At 40.3% G+C, this 20601-nt stretch overlaps 1 protein-coding gene and 1 long non-coding RNA gene across 5 annotated transcripts in view; one reads left to right on the forward strand and one right to left on the reverse strand.

The window, feature by feature from the left end:
- The window catches only part of FHIP2A (FHF complex subunit HOOK interacting protein 2A), a 32772-nt gene extending 12911 nt beyond the window's left edge, over positions 1-19861 (forward strand). For 2 of the 4 annotated variants that reach the window (XM_083616689.1, XM_083616687.1), the window contains 12 exons: positions 754-950; positions 1200-1314; positions 1427-1503; positions 1610-1802; positions 3117-3286; positions 4455-4598; positions 7450-7540; positions 10009-10152; positions 14640-14780; positions 15862-15965; positions 16044-16434; positions 18062-19861. In XM_083616689.1, the coding sequence (XP_083472815.1) occupies positions 754-950; positions 1200-1314; positions 1427-1503; positions 1610-1802; positions 3117-3286; positions 4455-4598; positions 7450-7540; positions 10009-10152; positions 14640-14780; positions 15862-15965; positions 16044-16149 (1482 nt within the window). In that variant the 3' untranslated portion in view covers positions 16150-16434; positions 18062-19861. Of the gene's footprint in view, positions 1-753; positions 951-1199; positions 1315-1426; positions 1504-1609; positions 1803-3116; positions 3287-4454; positions 4599-7449; positions 7541-10008; positions 10153-14639; positions 14781-15861; positions 15966-16043 lie in introns of all 4 variants that reach the window. The other 2 variants (XM_083616688.1, XM_083616686.1) reach the window with 1 other exon arrangement.
- Positions 6125-10002, reverse strand: LOC310763900. Its single transcript, XR_014548900.1, has 2 exons — positions 7520-10002; positions 6125-6425 (listed from the first exon to the last, which is right to left on the reverse strand). It is a non-coding gene; the product is annotated as an uncharacterized lncRNA (long non-coding RNA).
- Positions 19862-20601: the final 740 nt, after the last annotated feature.

Genomic DNA, 20601 nt, shown 5'->3' on the forward strand with positions numbered 1-20601 from the left:
CACTGAAGGCCTCTGAAAACACCATCAGTGTCCCCAAACACACATTTTTAATTCAGTGAATATACTTAAAATATCATTATGGTAAATGTGGTGGGTATGTTTTTCTGCTCTTCTAGCACATACATAATAAATGTTGCTTGGTGTGAAATCATCTGGTTTTGGAAAAATACTTCCCTGCCAGTTGTAAAATGTAATGCTCCCCCCTCCCCACTGCCCTGCTAAGCATCCCAACCTGGTAAGATGAGGACAGAACCTTGTATTGCAGGCTTCAAATGTTCAGGAAAACATTAGTATCACCAAAATTGTGAGGTGAGCTTTTATTTTTATTTAGTATACCTTTTGTATGTCCTGTAGTCCTGTGAGCTGATCTTCTACAGAAACTGATGTTCGTCACCATGGTTTATTTGGGGATTGTTTCATTGGGTCGCTGAACTGTTGTCACTTTTCCTCCTTACTGTTATAATGCTTGCAGATTTATTTTTAACTGTCGCTCACAGGCTGTTAATAACTTGGTCATGGTCATGCCAAAAGTTGCTTAGTCTTGTTCTAAATAGTGTCTACTGAAATAAAGCAAACATATTGTTTTCGAAAGGGCCTTAGTGGAGATAAGGAAACTACAGCGATAAAACAACTTTGTCAATTCATTAGGGTATATTATTATATATCTGTAGTAATAGCCATGTGAACCCTAATATTCTTCCTCTCCTATTTGAACTTGAAACTTACTGTATTCTGTCTTCTCTTATGTTACAGGATGGCCGGATAGCTGTGAAAGCTTGTGAAGGCCTCATGCTCCTAGTGAGTTTGCCGGAGCCAGCAGCCGCCAAATGCTTAGCAGAGAGTACATGCTTGTGTGAACTGTTGACAGACAGGTTGGCCTCTCTCTACAAAGCCCTCCCTCAGTCGATGGATCCTTTAGATATTGAAACAGTGGAAGGAGTTAACTGGGGGTAAGAATATTGTCTCAATGGACCTTGAGCTACAGTTTATGCCTTGTGTATGTTAAAAAAAGCATTTCTAAAAAATACATTTATAGCACAACTTGAGGTGGCTCTCCAAAGAAGTAAAAACTTCAAAGCACCAAACTACAAGCGATATCTAAATGCTTAGGTTAGTCATGGAACTTCTAGTTATGCTGTGATGAAAACCAATAAATACTGAGCATATATATGCTTTTCTCACCCCTTCTTGTACTTCAGCTTGGATTCCTACAGCCATAAAGAAGATGCATCTGCTTTTCCAGGAAAAAGAGCCCTGATTTCATTTCTATCCTGGTTTGATTACTGTGATCAGCTCATTAAGGAAGCTCACAAGGTTTGAGATGCCTACTTTAACCCTTTTCTATGTACAATCCAAAACAAGTTTAGAATATATTATTATTTTTCCTAAATTGGAAAGGGAGTATCACTGTGCCCTCTTATTTCAGACAACAGCTGTTGCCATGGCAAGCTCGGTGCGAGAACGTTTTTTTGTTGGCGTAATGGAACCCCAACTAATGCAAACGTGAGTAAGGCATTTGTTGGAAAGAGAGAGAGGTCTCCCCTATTTTTTATATGTACATAAAGGGGGAACCTATGTCACTTCCTTTAAAAATCCTTCTTGTGCTCAGTTCAGAGATGGGGATTCTCACGTCAACGGCCCTGTTGCATCGTATGGTTCGCCAAGTCACTTCAGATGCTTTAGTACATGAAATGGTCTGCTTTATCCTTGGGGAGCGAAGGGAGCCAGAAAAACTGACAGACATCAACAGGCACCCATTGCGACATCGCTTAATTGAACACTGTGATCACATTTCAGATGAGGTAAGATATTATAATACCGCATAAGTACAGGGGTGACTGCCAACATGCTATGACCAATGTCATTGCATTTGTAAACAACTTACTAATGAGTGGATCTTTCAAGTGTTAGACAGTGGTTTGGGGGGGGCGGGTTTTGAAGCTGAGTAGCTCATCTTCAGAGATCTAATATCAATGAACAAAATGTGTTGAAACCTACTGGGTGCTACTTCAGGGTCCATCTTCCACTGCTGCTTCCTCTAGGTTCTTCCATTCCCAATGAACTGGAAAATGCATTTTGAGATGCACTAAATAGTGCTGAAAAATCTGAAATAGTGCTGAAATATCTGAAAGTCCTGAGTTCAGAGTCTACTTCAACCATGAACTCTTGGGAAGAAAGGGGAGCTTTGTAATGTGGGGAGGGAGTTGCTACTTACCTGAGTCCAGGTGACAACATGTGCTCTTGAGGCTAATGCACTGGGGGTGGGAATGGCTCAGGACACCGTGAGGCCAGGTACTTCTCCCATTCTAGTACTTAGTAGGGTGAGCCACTACAGTTTGTTATGGTCCCTGTCTCATCTGCCAAGGTTGAGACTTAAAAAATGAGTTGACTGGGAAGGGGAAGAACGGCCTGCCAGCAATTCCAGAAGGCTGCATCTAGGAGCAGGCAGACCAACCTGAGGCCTGTACTGGTTGAAAGATTAGAGGCAGGCAAGGAAAGGATAGTTACGGGTTTGATGTAACTAGCACTTCCTTTCTGTTTCCACAGTGTGGAGATGCTTTGGTCCTGGTCTCCATAACTAGAGTGAGGACATTACAAAGTTGGATAGACTCCAAAACCATAAGTCCTTACAGCAAATCAGTTTCTCATTATCTTATGCAGTTGCTGTGAGGAGGAATGTATTGTCAAGTACTATAGCAATAATATGTTATGGGGGCAGGGGCTTTATTTAAACTGTGTGCTTTGCACACTTCATGGGTGTAGGGCCTCAGAGTATTTCATTAGCACATCTATTTGAATAATGAAAAGTACTTCTCCTCATGTGAAACCTCTGTCTGCCCCAAACCGTAAATAATAGCTCTCTGACAAACCAGAGCCTTTTTTCCAAGCGTTGATTGCAATAGGTAAGGGCCATACACATAGTTTGGGTTGATTCTTTTGTCTGTTACTCCGTTGGTTACCAGCAGTTTATAGCACTGAGAAAGTATGTGTGTGGGAAAACATTTATTATTCATTAAAGAAATGGAATACTTTTTAATAGGTGCAACACTATAATAACATGCTCAGAATCTCTGCTTTGTGGGAACCTGTTTTTATGTCTTTTTTATATATTGCAGATCAGCATAATGACACTCAGAATGTTTGAGCACCTTTTGCAAAAACCTGATGAGCACATTCTTTATAACTTGGTTCTTAGAAATTTAGAGGAGAGGAACTATACGGAATATAAACCACCCTGTCAAGAAGATAAAGATGTGGTGGAGAATGGCCAAATAGCAGGAGCTGTGTATGTTCTTTTCTGTGCCCCACTTTTCTTCCTCTGTGTCATTGGAGAGTTGTGCAGTAGCTGAAATGTCTTTCAGCTGTTGTTATCAAAGCAAAGATTACATTTTAGGCCGGAGGGTGTGTGTATTTTAGTATACTGACATAATGTTGAATCTAGAAATAAAGTTACGGTGTTAGGCTTTATACTGTGTATAGAACTGTTACATAACCCAGCATGTTAACAGTCTGCTGCTGTTTCACTTCTCACCCATCCATGCATCTCAAGTTGCAATCCTAAATACACTTTCTAGAGTGCAAGCCCTATTGAATACAGTGGGACCTGCTTCTGAGTAAACAAGTGGAGTTTAACTCTTGTGGTAGTTGGCTTAAGGGGTCTATGGAGTAATTCCTTCATTTTTGCATGTGTTCAACACAAGAGTGTAAGGAGCTGCTTTGTATCAAGTCCATGTAGCTCTCTATTGTTTACACTGAAAATGACAGTGGCTCTCCAGAGCTTTAGACAAGACTTAAACACAAATTAGGCTATCCTCCCTTTTTGACTGATCAGCTTGATGTCTTGCTTAAGGATATGTAAGCCCATTTGTCTTTGAAATTTGGGTAAGATTCAAAGCATTTGTTGATTTACTTGTGTGGCTTTAGAACACCCAGAACTTGAATGTTGCCTTGGCTGCTGCAGTATTATTTAACAATACAACAAAAATTCATAAGCCCCTTTCATAAAATTAGAATATATGTTTCCTTGTTTCATTTATCTATGCATTCTCAGTGAACACTAGTTCATGTTAATGTTCTCTAGTTCCATGTCACGCGATTATTTCAGTAAATAAAAGTTGTTTAAAATAAAAAAAAGGCACGATCCAAGGAAGTGTGAAACTAGTTCTGCATGCCCATGGGGCTTTGGGTTTCAGTTTCTAAAAAAGCAGTCCTTAAGCCATATTGCTAGTTATTTTTTGAGACATGCTTTAAAGACAGTTTGTGATTTGACATTAGATTGAGGGGAGGGGTCTTGCAGTTGAAAGGGAAACAAGGCAAAAATCCTATTTGATGCATGCAAGCCTAAAGCGGCTCTTTGGATCCTAGACATAGATTCAGAAAGTGACTAAATTTCAGTGCTTTTAGAGAGTAAAACAAAAAATGTTTCTCTCCCCTTTTTTGCTGCAAATTCACAGAGATCTAGAAGAAGATCCGTTATTTACGGATATTTCTCCTGATACCATGTTGTCAAACCAAGAGTGGCTCACTGCTTCTCCACCTGCCAGCCCAGATCATCCAAAAAATGATGGGAAGACAGAAGTTCATAAAATTGTAAATAGGTAAGCTGAACCTAATAATTTTTTGTAATAACTACAGTATAATTTTACTATTAATTCATCTTTGTACTGGTTATGCTGTGACACCACCCATTTAGCAAGCCGGGTTGTAAGGTTGATGGAATGACCTCACTATAAACTTTGATCCCATCTGGCATGGGACTTATATTTCAGGGATAGCATGTATGTGCAAAAATGCATATATTTGAACTACCCCCTTGGAGCCATCCCCACGTGAGCATCTTTAGCTTTCTGGAGCAGAACACCGAGCCGACTCTCTGACTTGTTTACTGTGCTCTAGGATGCTCTTGTGAGATCTTGTGGGGCTGTCCAAGTTTCACAAGAGAATCCCAGAGCCCAGTAAGCAAGGTGGAGAGCTTAAAAGCACTCTCCATGCCCAGAAAACCATGAAGCAAATAGAACTTTTAAGCTCTCTGCCTTCCAGGGTTTTAATTCAACTGGTTGGCTTGAAATCGCCAAAGTTAAATGTGTGCAAGATGAGATTGTACTGTACTATGCTAGTTGATATATAGCATTTTAGTTTCCCAGGAGTTCAAACAGGAATGTAAAAAGGTGAGCAGATTAGTGATCACCATCCTTCTCTGATGAAGATTGAGACCAACGTCTTGTATGGCAGAGACACTGCCACTATTGTGGTGTGTGAAAGAGGGAGAGAGAGAATGGGGGGTGAGTAAGTGAGGAAGTTTGTGAAGGTAGAGCAAGTGCAGATGAACAGGCTAAATGGAAAGTTATGATTCTGTTCCACCTGAAATATTTGACCTTGTGCTCCTAACCTTATTTCATACATTCAAAAATAGTTCTTCATTCTCAGTATCTTAGCTTAATGAAGAAATAGCTGTTGAGTTGTCATCGACTGCATCATGAAATTTTATAAAACTATGTGTGAGATGGGTGCCAAAGAAAATATCTCAGTAGTGCATGTGAAACTATAAACTAAAGAGCTCGGAGAGAAACACTCAAGAGAAGAGAAATGTCATTAGGTGATGTTCCTTTCCTACAGTGTCCAGTGAGGAAAATCATCTCAAGGTTCTTTTGAGTTGTGTATATACATAGGTTTTGTTGCAAAAAAGATCACACTATTGTGTTATGTGCAAATTAAAAGCAAGTTAGACTAAGAGAGTTGCTGCTTCTCTCCCCGCCCCACCTACCATCCCCGATCAAGACCTGCTCTTCTCCAGGCAGGTAAATTCCTGCTCTGTTTACTCAGGCACAGTATTCATTAGACTTCGCAAATATTGGAACAACTATTAATTATGTTATGCAGAATTTTCAGATAGGAGACCTAAATTAGATATTAAGGCAGGATTTCTACATATCTTAGTAATTAACTTGTGTAAACCAGAGTAAACAGTGAAATTTTCAAACAAAGGTGAAAATAGGCAAAAACGTTAAGAATTTTAAATCACACAATACTTTTTTTTTTACAGTGACTTAGTAGAAGGGTTAAAATTAGGCTATTAGCTATTGTTGAGTGGATGAAATGCTAAAGAATGATTTACAGTCATTAATGGTGCACAATTTTTTGTTGTTGTTTATTTGTTATTTTATATATGCACTTTGGGGCCCTAAAATGTTTCCCCAAAATGACTTTATATTTATTATCATTTTTTGGATTTCTTATCCACCCTTCTCCGTAAGGTCTCAAAGCGGGTTGCAGGGTCAGAAAGAGCTGCACATTGTTGGAGGTGGGGCTACTAGACTGCCATTGCCACCCTTTCTACACACTCTTTCACACGAGTAATACATGAAGGGGACTAGTATCTTGTAACTTTTCCCTGTTTGATTGAAGAACAGAAACGATGAGCGTGGCTGAAAACAAAATGAAAATAAGCTATATTTAGTGTAGCACTCCACTTGTTAGATGGAATAGCAAGAAATGCAATAAGCACTCTATATTTTACTCATTGTTTCTAAAGTTATGATAAAATGAGAATTGTTTTTACCCCATACTGCAGGGGTTGGCAAACTAAGATCTGTGGGCTGGATGTGGCCCACTGGGCTCGTTAATCCGGCCTGCAAACCTTGCAGATCCTGCCACCCGCTCAGTCAGTCCCCGTGCTAAACCAGCATGGCGTGGAGGCCTCACCGCGTGGGGACTGACTTCTGCGATGCTGGCGCGGCTTTGGATTGGCTGCAGGAAGCTCCTGCAGCCAATCCGAAGCTGCGGACGCCTCTGGGTGGGGGTGACGCTGGAGTGGCTTCAGATTGGCCACAGGAAGCTCCTGCAGCCAATCCGAAGTCATGGACACCTCTGGGCGATGCCCCTTCCTTCCCACTGAGGCGGCTGCGTATTGCAAAGAGCTGAGTGGGAGGAAGCGGCAGCAGTGGGGAGGCTGCCTCTGCCACCCAGGCCAGCGGCATGGGCTCTGCGCCCCGTGGACCCCTGGCCAAAGCAGAGGACGACAATGCTGCCAAAGATGAGGTGCTGGCAGCAGCTGCAGCATGAGTGGTGGCAGGGTGGGTCCTTTTGGGGGGGTTGCTTTCAGGAGAGGGTGGGTCCGGCCCCCCACAAGGTCTGAGGGACAGTGGACCAGCCCCCTCCTGAAAACGTTTGTTGACCCCTGCCATACTGTGTCCTGCTACTGTGCTATCTGAAATATGCTGGAGTCATTAACAAGGCAGGGTTCTCTTGCTGTGAAAAATTTCAGTAGCCAGATTGACAGAAATGCCTCCACTGATTTTTTCATCTGTCTTCATTGTACAGAAGTCCACATAGCCGCTTATGTCAAGCGAGGGCTTAACAATGTTTGACATATCTATTGCTGCCATGATGAAGGAACAAATTTATATTGACTTGCTTTTTGTTTCCTGCTTTACTTGTTTTTGTTTTCAGTTTTCTCTGTCTTGTACCGGATGAAGCCAAATCTTCCTACCATGTGGAGGGCACAGGGTATGATACCTACCTCAGAGATGCCCATAGACAAGTAAGTGACAGAAGGAAAATGCTGTTTGGTGGCTGATGCAGTTGCAGATGAGGCAACGCCATTTTGCAGATAGACAGATAATAATAACATGTTATCACCCATCTGCTGAAATATAATACTCTCACTGAAGTGCCTCTGTATAAGAGAACACAAATGTAGCTCAGCTTCTCTGTTGTGTTCAGGTGCTTAGCAACAGAACATCCTGTCTCATCATGCTTTCACTCCATCATATTCTAAAACATTCAGGCTCATTTCAACAGTCCTTTGGTCTGCTGAAAGTTCATTGAAATTTAAAATGGGAAACCAAGTATTGGCCATATATCATTCTCCAGTAAAGGTAAAAGGTAAAGGGACCCCTGACCGTTAGGTCCAGTCACGGACAACGCGGGTTGCGGAACTCATCTCGCTTTATTGGCCAAGGGAGCCAGGGTACAGCTTCCGGGTCATGTGGCCAGCATGACTAAGCCGCTTCTGGCGAACCAGAGCAGCACACGGAAACGCCGTTTACCTTCCCACTGGAGCGGTACCTATTTATCTACTTGCACTTTGATGTGCTTTCAAACTGCTAGGTTGGCAGGAGCAGGGACCGAGCAACAGGAGCTCATCCCGTCGCGGGGATTTGAACCGCCGACCTTTTGATCGGCAAGCCCTAGGCCATGGGTAAGCAAACTAAGGCCCAGGAGCCAGAGCCGGCCCAATTGCCTTCTAAATCCACCCCGTGGATGGTACAGGAATCAGCATGTTTTTATATGAGTAGAATGTGTGCTTTTATTTAAAATGCATCTGGGTTATTTGTGGGGCATAGGAATTCATTCCCCCCCCCCAAAAAAAATATAGTCTGGCCCCCCACATGGTCTGAGGGACAGTGGACCGGCTCCCTGCTGAAAAAGTTTGCTGACCCCTGCCCTAGGCTCTGTGGTTTAACCCACAGCGCCACCCGCTGTTGGTTATGTTGATCTTTCTTTACCTATGCAGCACTGTGAACTATATAATAACACCAACCTGTTTTGCGGGGACTGGGATGCGGAAACAAGTGGCAGAACAGAAATGTCTTTTTTATAAATAATAGTAATCAACCCTATATTGTGTTCCATGTATGAGAGTCCTAACTTTGCTTTCCAAGTGATGTGTTGTGGTGTATTATTTTGGAGGGCATTGCGTTTTTATATTGCTACTGTCTAAAAACATAGAGATATTTTGAAGGATTGTAATCTTTCTGACAGTGCATTCAGCCATGTCTGCTAAAAGGGGGAATGTGTGTGGGATAATTCACAGGAAATAACTGTGTGTTGCATAGTTATTACAGTGGTACAAATAGGATGTACATGGGGCAGTAATATTTTTATTTCAGTTAAGATAATCATACAAATTGGACACCTTTTTCTCTAAATTGCCTTTATATTTATCTGTAGTCTGTTGTAGCAAGGTCTTTGACAGAGGCAAGTTGCTGTGGAATAGCTATACGAGTTAACACAGCCGTGATTTTAGAGATAAAAGCTTAGTGCAAGTAATGTGCAGCCTCAGGCATGCAGTTTTGAAGTGGATTATAGTGCTGAGAAACAGGAACTTTACTGTTCCTATTTAGAAACCTCAAACACATTCCGCTTTCAAAAGGTATAGGTCTCCTTGGTCTGAAGACAAACAGAGCTTAATTGTAACCTTATAAATAACATGCAAGTGCTCTGAGTAAATGTAATGGGATGGTTAAGGGAGCTGAAAAAGACACGCAGTCACATAATATTCAGAAGGTTATACTCCCAGAAACAAGTGTAATATGTGCCCAGTCAAACATAAAGTATTTCATTTTTATTCTGAGTTTGACTTTTTTGTCTTTCCAAATACCTGATGGAAAAATATAAGGCAGATAAGGGAAGATGGACGAGCCATGAGCCTTTAGTATGCTAAACTTGAGTGGACAAAAGTATATGTTGCTTCTTTGGTAGTGTCTATTTGAATGAAAGAAGAAACTGAGTACCATCAGAATTGACTCAGATGCCAGTGGTCCCAGTATTTTCACACCTGCCCTGGCCATCTAAATGGCTGTCACATGGAAGATGTAGCAAGCTGAACCAGTGGTTACAAGAAAATAGATTCTGACTAAATACATGTATCAGGAAGAACTTTGTCAGGAAGCAGTTTGACAGTGGAATGGACTCCCTTGGAAGGCGGTGGAAGCAGAGGTTGGATGGCCATCTGCCATGGATGTTTTAGTTGAAATTTCTGCATTGCAGGGGGTTGCACTTTGGAGCTCCCGACTCTACAATTCTATAATGAAGCATAGTATTTCTACATGAAAAATGTTTCTGAATAAAATGCTACTTGGGATGGGATACTACAAATCTCTGTGAAGGGCAAAGCATTTAAAAGCATGCAACTTTGCCAGTGTACATTGTAATAAATATCCATTAAAATTGGACCTCTTCTTTAGTTCACAAAGGAGTCAGCCATTTGTTTTCTGCTTTCTCTAGTTCCGAGATTATTGCGCCATATGCTTACGATGGGAATGGCCGGGCTCTCCCACGCCCTTGGAAAAGTGCAATTTAGAAGCTCCATTCTTCGAAGGCTTTTTCCTAAAAGTTCTGTTTGATAGAATGGGCAGAATTCTCGATCAGGTAAGTCTGCAGCTCTAGATCCTTTTGTTTCTGACCTGGATGGTTTTCACAGAGATGTCCTTATCATGGAAATCTGGCAGTATGAAGGTAAAGAGTAGGTGCAAGTGTGCAACATTCTGGGTGGCTGTTAGCCTATTGCAGAGGTAGCCAACATGGTGCCTTCCAAATGCTCATACAATGGGCCATGCTGGCCAGAGATGATGGGAGTTATAAGCCAAAACATCTGGGCAGCACCAAGTTGGCTACCCTGGGGAAGGAAGCGAGCTGCCTACCTCTTCTGTCTTTTCATCCTAGACTCTAAAGGGTACTCTAAATAGTAAAATAAAGAATTAAAAACACTTTCTAAAAAAAAAATAACCAAATGAATATGATGAGCAAATGTTTATGCCTTTGCCATCTGACTTCTAAAGCCCCTTCTGGTGTTACATTTTTTTGTTGCTGATTATAAACTGGCCACAGAAGAAACTCTTAGTAATATAAGCAAGAGGCCCATGAGCAGTAAAGAAGGTGGCTTTGCATGTGTCATGAGTACATTTCATGTATGTTTTTACAAACAGCAATGTGCAGTGGCTTTTAGGTATACATGATTATGAGAAAATAGATACATTCTTAACATACCTGATCATGTATTCCCTTCCAGCTACTGTTCATCCAGTACTGGAACATGGCTGGCATGGAAAATGGCCTGCAGGGGTGGGATCGGGGTGGGGGTGGAGGCAGGTTGACCACCACCCTCTGCTCGAACACACCTTTTGTTTCTGAAGTCACATACTTCAGCTGCTGCTTTACACATTTGCAGCAGTCCCATAAACTTTGTGTTGGATCATGTGCTTTCTATGCAGCCTCTGTTGTGGGAACACTTCCTAGAGCTAAACCATTTCCAGCAAAAACAAAGTCTAAGAAATGGTCAGGGAGCACACGGGTGGAGCCTATGTGTTGCCTACAGAAGATTGCAAGCTCAGTCTGGCTTCTTTAGTAAAAAAAGTTGTGGTAGTTGACAGGGAAGACCTCTGCTTGAAATGCAAGATTGCTGCTCTGAATCAGAGTAAACGCTGGACTAGAGGGACATATAGTTTGACCAGGCATAAGGCAGTTTCTTGGGTACCTGTGTTGTCCTGTGCTTAAAGAAATGGGTCTGCTCTAGGACACGAGGTCTGACTTCCACCAGACCACTCTTGTGGCATAAAGATTTCAACCTGAAGCCAGCTTCTGTCTGATTCTTTCATATCTTCACCAGGAAAAGGTAACATTGAAGTAGCTTCCATTAAACACCCATTCTACACATGCCTCATTAAAAATGAATATTGGATTTGAGGCTTAAATTCTGAGTCTCAACAGCTTTATGAAAACTAATCTTCATACATATGAAAATCTGATCTAGCTGATGAGGCCCTAATAGTAAAGAGGAAAAGAAGGGAAAAAGTCCTTACCTAAAGATTGTCAGGGGAACAAGTATCTAGTAGTATTGCAAAGAAAAAAGGCTATGGGTTATTGTGGTATGGTGTCAATTTGATATAGTACCTGTCAGAATGACAAAATTTCTGGATCAGTCAAGCATGCTGCTGTTCTCTCTCCTGTGTCAAGGGCAATAGCTGATGCACAGAGAATTAAAATATGCAGTAGGATGGGGAAATTGCTAAACCCCTCACCTACTAAAAAAATGTTGAGCTGAAATGATTTTCCCTCCTGTAGGGATAAATTGCTTGAAAATCCTAATGTAAGCCAGGAATAGAAGACTGTTGATCTAGTCAACTCAAATTAAAAATGGCAAAACTTGACGCCATTAGTTAGCTTAACAATTATGCCACATAACGGACCTCGATACAATTGAATATAATTTATCTGGCACGGAATCCTGATTTTTCTGCAGGCTTTCTTAATGCTACGTGGCATGTTTATATGGCACAGGCGACTTGGTTTGTACAAAATAAGTTTCTTCTGCTTCTGTTCCCTTATACATCCACCACTGCAATTCTGCAAATGAAGCCCCCAAATTACACAATGGTGCCATTAAAAGATATTGCCATTAAGTTGGCTAAAAGCCACTTCCAGCCCTTGGGGTGAGATCCAACTAAGTAATATTTAAAGTAGACCCACTGAAATCACTGGACAACTTTTCTCATACCAATGTTTTGATTACTGTGAGAGTAATAGAGTAGTTAATTCTAGAGTGTCTGGATCCTGTTGGAGTTGTCTGATTTTTTTCCTTTCCCTTAAAAATCTTCCATTTGGGCAGACCAGAAATTGTTCCATCCAATTTATAGAAAGCGATAAAAAAAACATTACAACAGAAAAATGCTTGGCATAACAGCTATATTGCAGTACCATGGGCTGCCACTGGATGGCTTGCCCACCTGCAAATATCTATTTCACTTTGCTGAATGAAAGGAAATGAGAATATAAATGCAGTTGGAACCTTACTAGATGTGATGGAGTAGACTTGTGAACAGTATATTCAGGGGAGTGGGGATGAGATGAATTTGTTTAATACTTTGTGCCATAATATCTTACACACACGTTTTTGGAGTATGTCTTTGTTTCCTGCCATGGGGAAGAGGATTTAAATTGGAATACAGCAGGTGGGGGGAAGGATTTTTAAAAACGCAGAGCAGCAGTGGCTTTTAATTTGTTTAAAAAATCATCACAGGAGATCTATGAACTGGATCTCCCATATTGTATGTAATTTCACTCTTCAACTCTTCAAAGTATCATCTTAAGCAGAAGTATTCTTCCTCTTCATCTCATGCAGCAGGAGGGAATGCCTCTTCTTGGACTGCCCTTGCCGTAACATGCATGCATAATTGCTGGACAAAGAAATCGTGGTCCAGGTCACATGTAATGGCATATCATACTTTGGGGCAACTTCTGAGTTATACGTATTTTATACTGTTGTTGTCTGTTGTTGTCTGAATGACTTTTTGTGTATTGCTTAGAAATTTCTGGATATAAAGTGATTTTAAAATTACGTAAATAAATAGAAATAACCCATCGTTAATGGTTTACCATGAGCAGCGTGGAGATCACTCCTGCGTCACTCCCTCTGTCTACCTGGTGGCAGTAACAAACCACAACCCCCATCTTAGCATTGCATCCAAATAGGGAATTGTGGTTCATTTCACTCCCAATAAACCATGATTGGTCAGCAAAGAGCAATGCTTGGCTTGACATTATGGATGGTCTAAAGCAAAACAAGCTATGTTTCCTGTTTTGTGCATGACACTAAGCCAAGAGAGCATGGCTTGTTGCTCCCTCAGGCCAGAGGGCAGGAGCAAAACAGGAGCTTTTTGTGCACTCACGGCAAACCATTAAATTGTGCTTCACCTTGATGTATGAATGCTGCCAATGCCTTTTTCTTTGAAATGTTTATACATTTAATTGATTCATGAATCCAAACTCCTATGATTAATTAATAAAAACCTATTTACTTGGGTGATGGCCCTAAATACTACTTGCTGCTCTAGCAGCCAAGGCCTAGTGCTGCTTTTACCCTCAGTAAGGCTGTACCCAGAGGATGGTGCTTCATATTCTTGGTGGTTTTGGCTCAGTCAATCTGTAATTGTAACTATAAGTACATACCCTCCGGGAGCAATTATGTCTTTTTGGCTGCCGGGCAGCTCACAATCAACTTCTTCTTGTGTATTTGTTCCAATATGGCTAATATTGATGGCCTTTTGCCAGTTGCTTTGTTTCAGTTCACCGTGCTGGTGATACGGTTCGGTAGGCTGTAAATAATCAGTCCACTACCACCCAGTCTGGGGAATTCTTCTTTCCATGTTTCTGGCATCAGATTGCTCTGACACATTATGGAGGGCGAGGGGGGCTTTTTTGCTAGTATTCAGAGGGAGAATAGGCTGTGAAATAACATGAAGAAACAATAAGCAGAAGAAAGTAGGAGAGAACTTGAAGGTCAGCTCATGAAAGGGGTTGTACATTTGGAAAACAGTTTCTATTTCCAGGTTTTTTAACACCTTTTTCCCAAGATAAAAAAATTCTCCACTTTTAGCTGTAGGGCTTAAAATGGAGGAATAAGGTTGGGGAGCAGTCACAAGACATACTGATCTCTCTGTGCTGGTCCCAATCTGCCATTTAGATTGCAGGAACTGAAATAACCGCAATCACCAGTATGGTTTGCAGGTGTCATGTATACTGAATTAGCATGCCCAACACACAAATAGCCCCTGCCTATAAAACAGTAGTCCATCGCACACCTGCCTTCCCCTTTATGTTTGCAGTTTGAGAACACATGAGATCGATAATTGTTCTAAACAAAAGAAACAGAGAACACAGCAATTGACTTTCCTAGGGTTATGTAATGAGTTTTGGGGTTTGTGCAGGAAGCTTTGATGTTGCTTGCACAAGATATTTCTAACAATGTGCCTCACATTGGCCATCACATACTGCATTTTGTAAACCCCTAAACTATACTGCACAGAATGTAAGCATATGGAAAACCTTTCATTTTTTTAATTTTTTGCTTTTTCACACAGCCATATGATGTCAATTTACAAGTCACGTCTGTGTTGTCCAAGCTCGCCTTGTTTCCTCATCCGCACATCCATGAATACCTTTTGGATCCCTATGTAAACCTAGCCTCCGGATGCCGCTCTCTTTTTTCAGTCATAGTCAGGGTAAGTAAATGAAGAATATTCAACTTGAACAGTGCCACAAAGTATATGTGGCTGATTAACAAATGATGCTAAGGCACCTTTCAGATGACCGACCTATTTTTGTAATGCAGCTCCTCATCTTTCAGTTAGGGACCAGCCAAATCCACTTGGGATTTAAATAAAAAGTGCAATCCTGTACCTCCCTACTCAGAAGTAGGTACCATTGAGTTCAGTAGGACTTAGTCCCATGTAGGTGGATATAGAACTGCAGCCTACACCTGCTTATGGTATATTTTCCTTGGAATAGCTGCAATCTCCAAATAGAAAAAGTAACATTTTATGAACCTTGTAGGACAAACCATTAGTTTTTCTTGCAACGAGTGAGCAGTTGTTGCAGGGTAATTACATCAAGCACAGATCATACTTTATACTTCGACAGATACGATTATGTGGGGAAAAAATGTAACATATTATGTGTTCCTGACCAGTGTGTGATACAGGTTTTCTGGGAAATTTTCAGTTTTAAAATTTCCTGGGAAGTTTTCTGATGAGGTAAATAGTGTGTGATCTTATTTAGCATGTTTGTTTGACTTCTGTTTTGTAAACAGAGCTGAAAACACAGTCTCAGGTGAAATAAGAATTTTAGCTTTGGCTGTGCAGGTCAGATCAAACCAGTTAGATGTATCTGTAGCTGCAGTTTTTGCTTGATTATTATGTGTATTTGTGGTTTTATATTACTCACCTGCTTACAAAGCAATAAAACATATAAGTACTTTCTCGCACACTCTAGGGAAAGTAACCTGTAAAACATGCACTGACAGCTTTGAAACAAGCTTGCCTTATGTATTGCCATTCATTTATTGTTATTTATTAATTTTTTTGAAAAACTGCATTTTTAGAAATTGAATATCTTCTGCAGAAAAATAAAAACATGGAAAATGTTCCCTTTTGAAAAGTTTTTTTGCCCCACATCTCTGTTTCTGATATTATTTAGACTGCTAAACACTGAGCTGGCAGCCCTGGAAGCTAACGCCAATAGCTTCCAGCACTAATTTGCTCTTTGCTTCATTTTGTTCAACGCTCTCATATGTATGACATGCAGGTTGTTGCAGATCTCATGGTGAGGATCCAGCGCATACCCGACTTCACACCTAAATTGCTGCTGGTCAGGAAGCGTCTCCTTGGCTTAGAACCTGAAGGGCCCATGTAAGTATATTAATGACCAGCCTATTCCAAGAGGCACCATGTGTGACTTTCTAATAATTCCTCATCCTATCTCCGCAGTGTTGACCACATGACATTACTAGAAGGTGTAATTGTATTGGAAGAATTTTGTAAAGAGCTGGCTGCAATTGCATTTGTGAAATACCATGCCTCATCCACGCCGTAAAAAGCTGCTCTGAGCATCCTGGCTACGAGATTCAAGCAGAAAAGACTGCTAACTTCCCAGGCAGGAGAACAGAAAGCAAAGCCTTGGCATTCATTTGGAGGACTCATATGGGACACCTTCAAATTGAAATACTAAATCCATTGGTAGTGACCATATGGGAGAGGAAAATGGATGTTCAACCTACAACGCAATCAATGGGATATCACAGATCACAACCAGCTCAAAGAGCTGCACACATGAAGACTTAAGTTTAAAGGTTTTCTTATTTTAATAACCTTCTAGGAGGTAGGAGTTTTTATATACTTTAGGGTTCCTAGGCTTTTAAAAAAATACATTTGTTTCACAGCTGAGGTGTGTTTTATCCATTTAAATGAAAACCAGTAAGTGATTAAAGCATTGTAAAGTATTTAAATAAGAAGTTGTAAATGCACACACAGCTAAACAAATGATTTTTCTTTGTGTATCTTTCATGTTGAGTCCTGTTCATTGTGTTGTTCTAGTTGATCACTGATTATTATTATTTTGTTACACAAAAAATGAGGTGACCACAAGTATACTCAAGTATTGGTTTTCCTTGATTCCTTGCTTATTCTCCTTTGTTATGCCGCATAACTTTATTTGCCTTCTATTTTGTATTGGAGCCCTGGATTATTTGATCCAAATGCCTGTTTACAAAAATGCCAGTATTACAGGTCACTTTATAGGGCTTTTAAGATTCTTTTTTATGATTAGTTGGCTGAAGAGTATCCTGTGCCTTGATGATTGGCAGTATCATTGTTTTGTGCTTTTCAGATATGTTATTACTTGGCTAATTTGAATGACTGAAGCGTCCAAGCCAAGGGACAGCTGGGTCTGATACCAATTGTCATAATGCATATAGGCTGAAATTCTCTGCAGGTTGTTGCATGCTTAAGCTTCAGTTTTGTGATCTTACTGTTTGCAACAGGGATCCATTATAAGCCAAGGAGAAAACAAGATCCCTTCATTTCGCCATAGTCATAAAATAGATTCCCTTGCCAGACAATCTGAGCTAGAAGACGAGTAAGAGGAAGGAGCAGTTGAACCACCTCATTCTGCCAGTGGTCTCTCTTTCTTTCTTTCTTTCTTTCTTTCTTTCTTTCTTTCTTTCTTTCTTTCTTCTGACTCATCTCTGCCAGTTCTTCATAGGCTGAAAACTCCAAACAAACATGTTGTCTACCCTGGATTTAATATAGTTTTTCTATATTTTTTTTTTCTCAGTAGAAAACAAGGAGAGGCAGATATGGGGTGGGAGTGCCCTTTCTCACCCATTTGCCGTTAATTGACATAATGCTATGGTATTAACAACACATAATTTGGTTCCTAAACAGTTGTTCCATTAATCTCATTCTTGGGTATTCAGTGTAATTTTTTCAGGCTCATAACCTTTTAACACAATTGCTGTCTGCTTCAGATATTGTTGGTGTAAATGTGGTTGAATTTTGCTCCAGTGATGTAAACTCTGGTTTGTACCACAAGAAGTTCTAATGATACAGAAACTTGCTGAGCATGAAGGCCAAGTGTTGGAGAGTGGGATGATTTAGTTACATTGGCAGGCCTCTATGATGGAAAAACTGTGGAGCAAAATTTTGAGCTGCCTTTATTATAATTGAGATATGGCCAAGGAGCTGCCTGACAGAGCATATTCATCCGTACTCTGTGATCAAGATATTTGCCTCCCTAGTTGAATAATAGCACATTGATTTTTTAAATGTTTTTGCACCAAAGTTACTGAATTTGACTCACAAATACAACTAACTAAACTACACGTAAGATAAGGCTCAGAATTTTCTTCTCGAGAAGAAAATTTTGAGATAGATATTGGGTAAGAAGTTATAAAATAAACATTCATGGAAGCGGGCCTGAACAGCTTTTTACATTTTTTGCATTGCAGGTAGCATTTTAGAGAAATCCTTTTGGAGTCCCACAGAAGTTGATGATGGTTCTCTAATGATATCCCAAAGTAAGTGGGAGGCAGACTTAAGTTTTGGTGTTTAAAAGTATAAGGGAAAAGGTTTACTTAAGCTAACTGTGTAATTAGCTATTCATGATAGCCAAAGTTATTCACACGATGCTGGATTGAATTATAAAAACAAATAAATAAAAATGATACAGGATACATCTATTAGTGCAAGCAGGATATCTAACATTAAAGTTCAGTTTGCTTTTAGAAACATCAAGATCCAAGCTTGATTGCACATAGCCTGCATATTCAGGAAGTTCTCTGGTTTTCAGGATGTAACCCTGCTGATGTCATTTGAAGACACCAACATTTTCCCATTCCCTTTTTGTCATAATACCTGGCACAAATTTAGGAAATGCTTTAACTCTTTCTCTTGGCATCATAATTGTTCTCTTGAACCCATAAATTGATAGCAGCAACCTTTTTATTTTTGTAAAAACAATTGAATTTTCCTTCCCAAATGGAACTTGTTTAACGTTTTTATAACTTGTTTTCATGCACTTTTATTTTAAAGGCTAGTTGGGCCCTTGTTTGAATTGGTTGAATCTATGCATGTCATAACTACCCCTATTCTGATGTGTCTGAGTGTGTTTATGTACATGCATGTGTGCACACATGGAGATGCATGTGTGGTTATTTATTATCCGTCAGGAGAACATACAGCCTGTTCTCCAGAAGTAGTGAGCAGCCACTGGTTATAAAGATGTTTGTGCTAACTATTGGGTTCTTGGTCCCATTACGGATAAAACAAACAGTGTTTCTATATGAGAGTGGATGAGGAAAGCTTGAATTGTTTGATTCCAGGATACAGATCCAGTTTCAGTTTTTACCCTGATGCACATTTATGTAAATAAAGGCACCTTTATATCATCTATTGTATCTATTTAATTTAGATTCTGATGTTGAAAATTTTGTAACAACAACATGAGACGTCTACTGGAATAGCCATTTCCTCTTAAGCTATTTTTGTTATAACTGTAGTTGTCTGCCTAGTAGTGTCATCTTTTAACTGTAGCATTCTGATATAATGTATTCATCAGTGCAATATTGAAGCTGTGATACGAGGCACAGCTTCAGCCTGGTTGTACATCATCTGTTTACGTGTGTATATTTGTATACTAATGGACTGAAACCCAGCACTTGCTTGCGGTATTGCCGGTGCAAAGATTGTAACACTGCATTCTACAGGGCACAGTAATCGTGGCATTCCTTTATAAATGCATGGCAGCTGCTCACCATGAGCTGCTGAATGCAGCAAAGCTTTCAATTGTGAAATAACATCCTTATTTAACTTGGCACAAGAAACAGGATAGTACAATGTGGAAGCTACACATCCACTGTTCTCAGTTGTGTGAGAAATTAAGATTAGCATCTCTCAACAAACACATCTGTATAACCATGATTAATAATGCCTGTGCCCTGTTGCCTAGTGTTACAAGGTCTGTCTCTATCTATCAATATATACTCCTGGATTTTTCTCCCCTCCTGTCTTGTTTACATTAAACAGAAGATGTTCAGCAAACCTTTCCTATTGAACTTGGTGTAGTTCATTCGCTGACAATGTTTGCCAAGGTGTAATAGACCCATGAAGGATGGTTGAAACAGCCACATTAGAGAGCTCACGGTGGTAACTTGTGTCAGCAGATACAATTCAGGCGTTTTTTGTTAAAAAGCATGCATGAAGGATTAAAAGGGATATTCTTAAAAATAAATTAATATAATTTCAACAGAGTTATGCCTTATGTTTGCTGAAGTTTGTGCATTTTTAAGTTTGAATATCGTGTCTAAATAAATAATGACCAGATTTTACATTTACATTCTGCTTTTTCCTGTCACCCTCCCAACTGACCCTTCTCCTAATATTGGTTTCACACCTCACCTGCATTGCATCGGCCCCCTCCCCCCATTTCCTTTCATTAAATTAAAATCACTCCTTTCATTAGTAAGTGGACATTGGGCTTCATCATTTTACTTATATGTTACTTCTGCCTCGCCTTTTTATGGGAATAATATAGATAACTAGAAAATTCAGGTTTTAAACCATGTTGGTAATCTTTTTAATGGGTGGACAATCTTTTTCAGGCCGAGCGTCAATTCTGGGGGAGTGGGGCAGAGGCAAAAGTTAGCAAAGCAACAAATGTGATTTGTACAATAGACTCATTTCTACATACATTCACGTACTCCCATCTATCGTCCATCCAGTTCAAAGACACATTCCAGCTGGGCAGAAACATGCAAAGCAGAGCTGGTAAGGAATGTGGCTCAGGGCAAAGGGGTGTGGTTGTGGAGGGCTTACAGTTTCAGCAGAGGCCCATGGTCTAGATAAGAGGCCTTGAGGACCACATTTGGTCCTTGGCCCGTTGGTTCCCCATTCCCAATTGAGAGTTATTGAGGGCAAACACATTCCTCTTAAGTGATTCTTGAGCTCACTAAGTCTTATTATCCCATTCTTTCATAACTCTGGTTCCTAC

This window comes from Podarcis filfolensis (assembly GCF_964270895.1).
Source record: "Podarcis filfolensis genome assembly, chromosome: 5".
NCBI lineage: Eukaryota > Metazoa > Chordata > Lepidosauria > Squamata > Lacertidae > Podarcis > Podarcis filfolensis.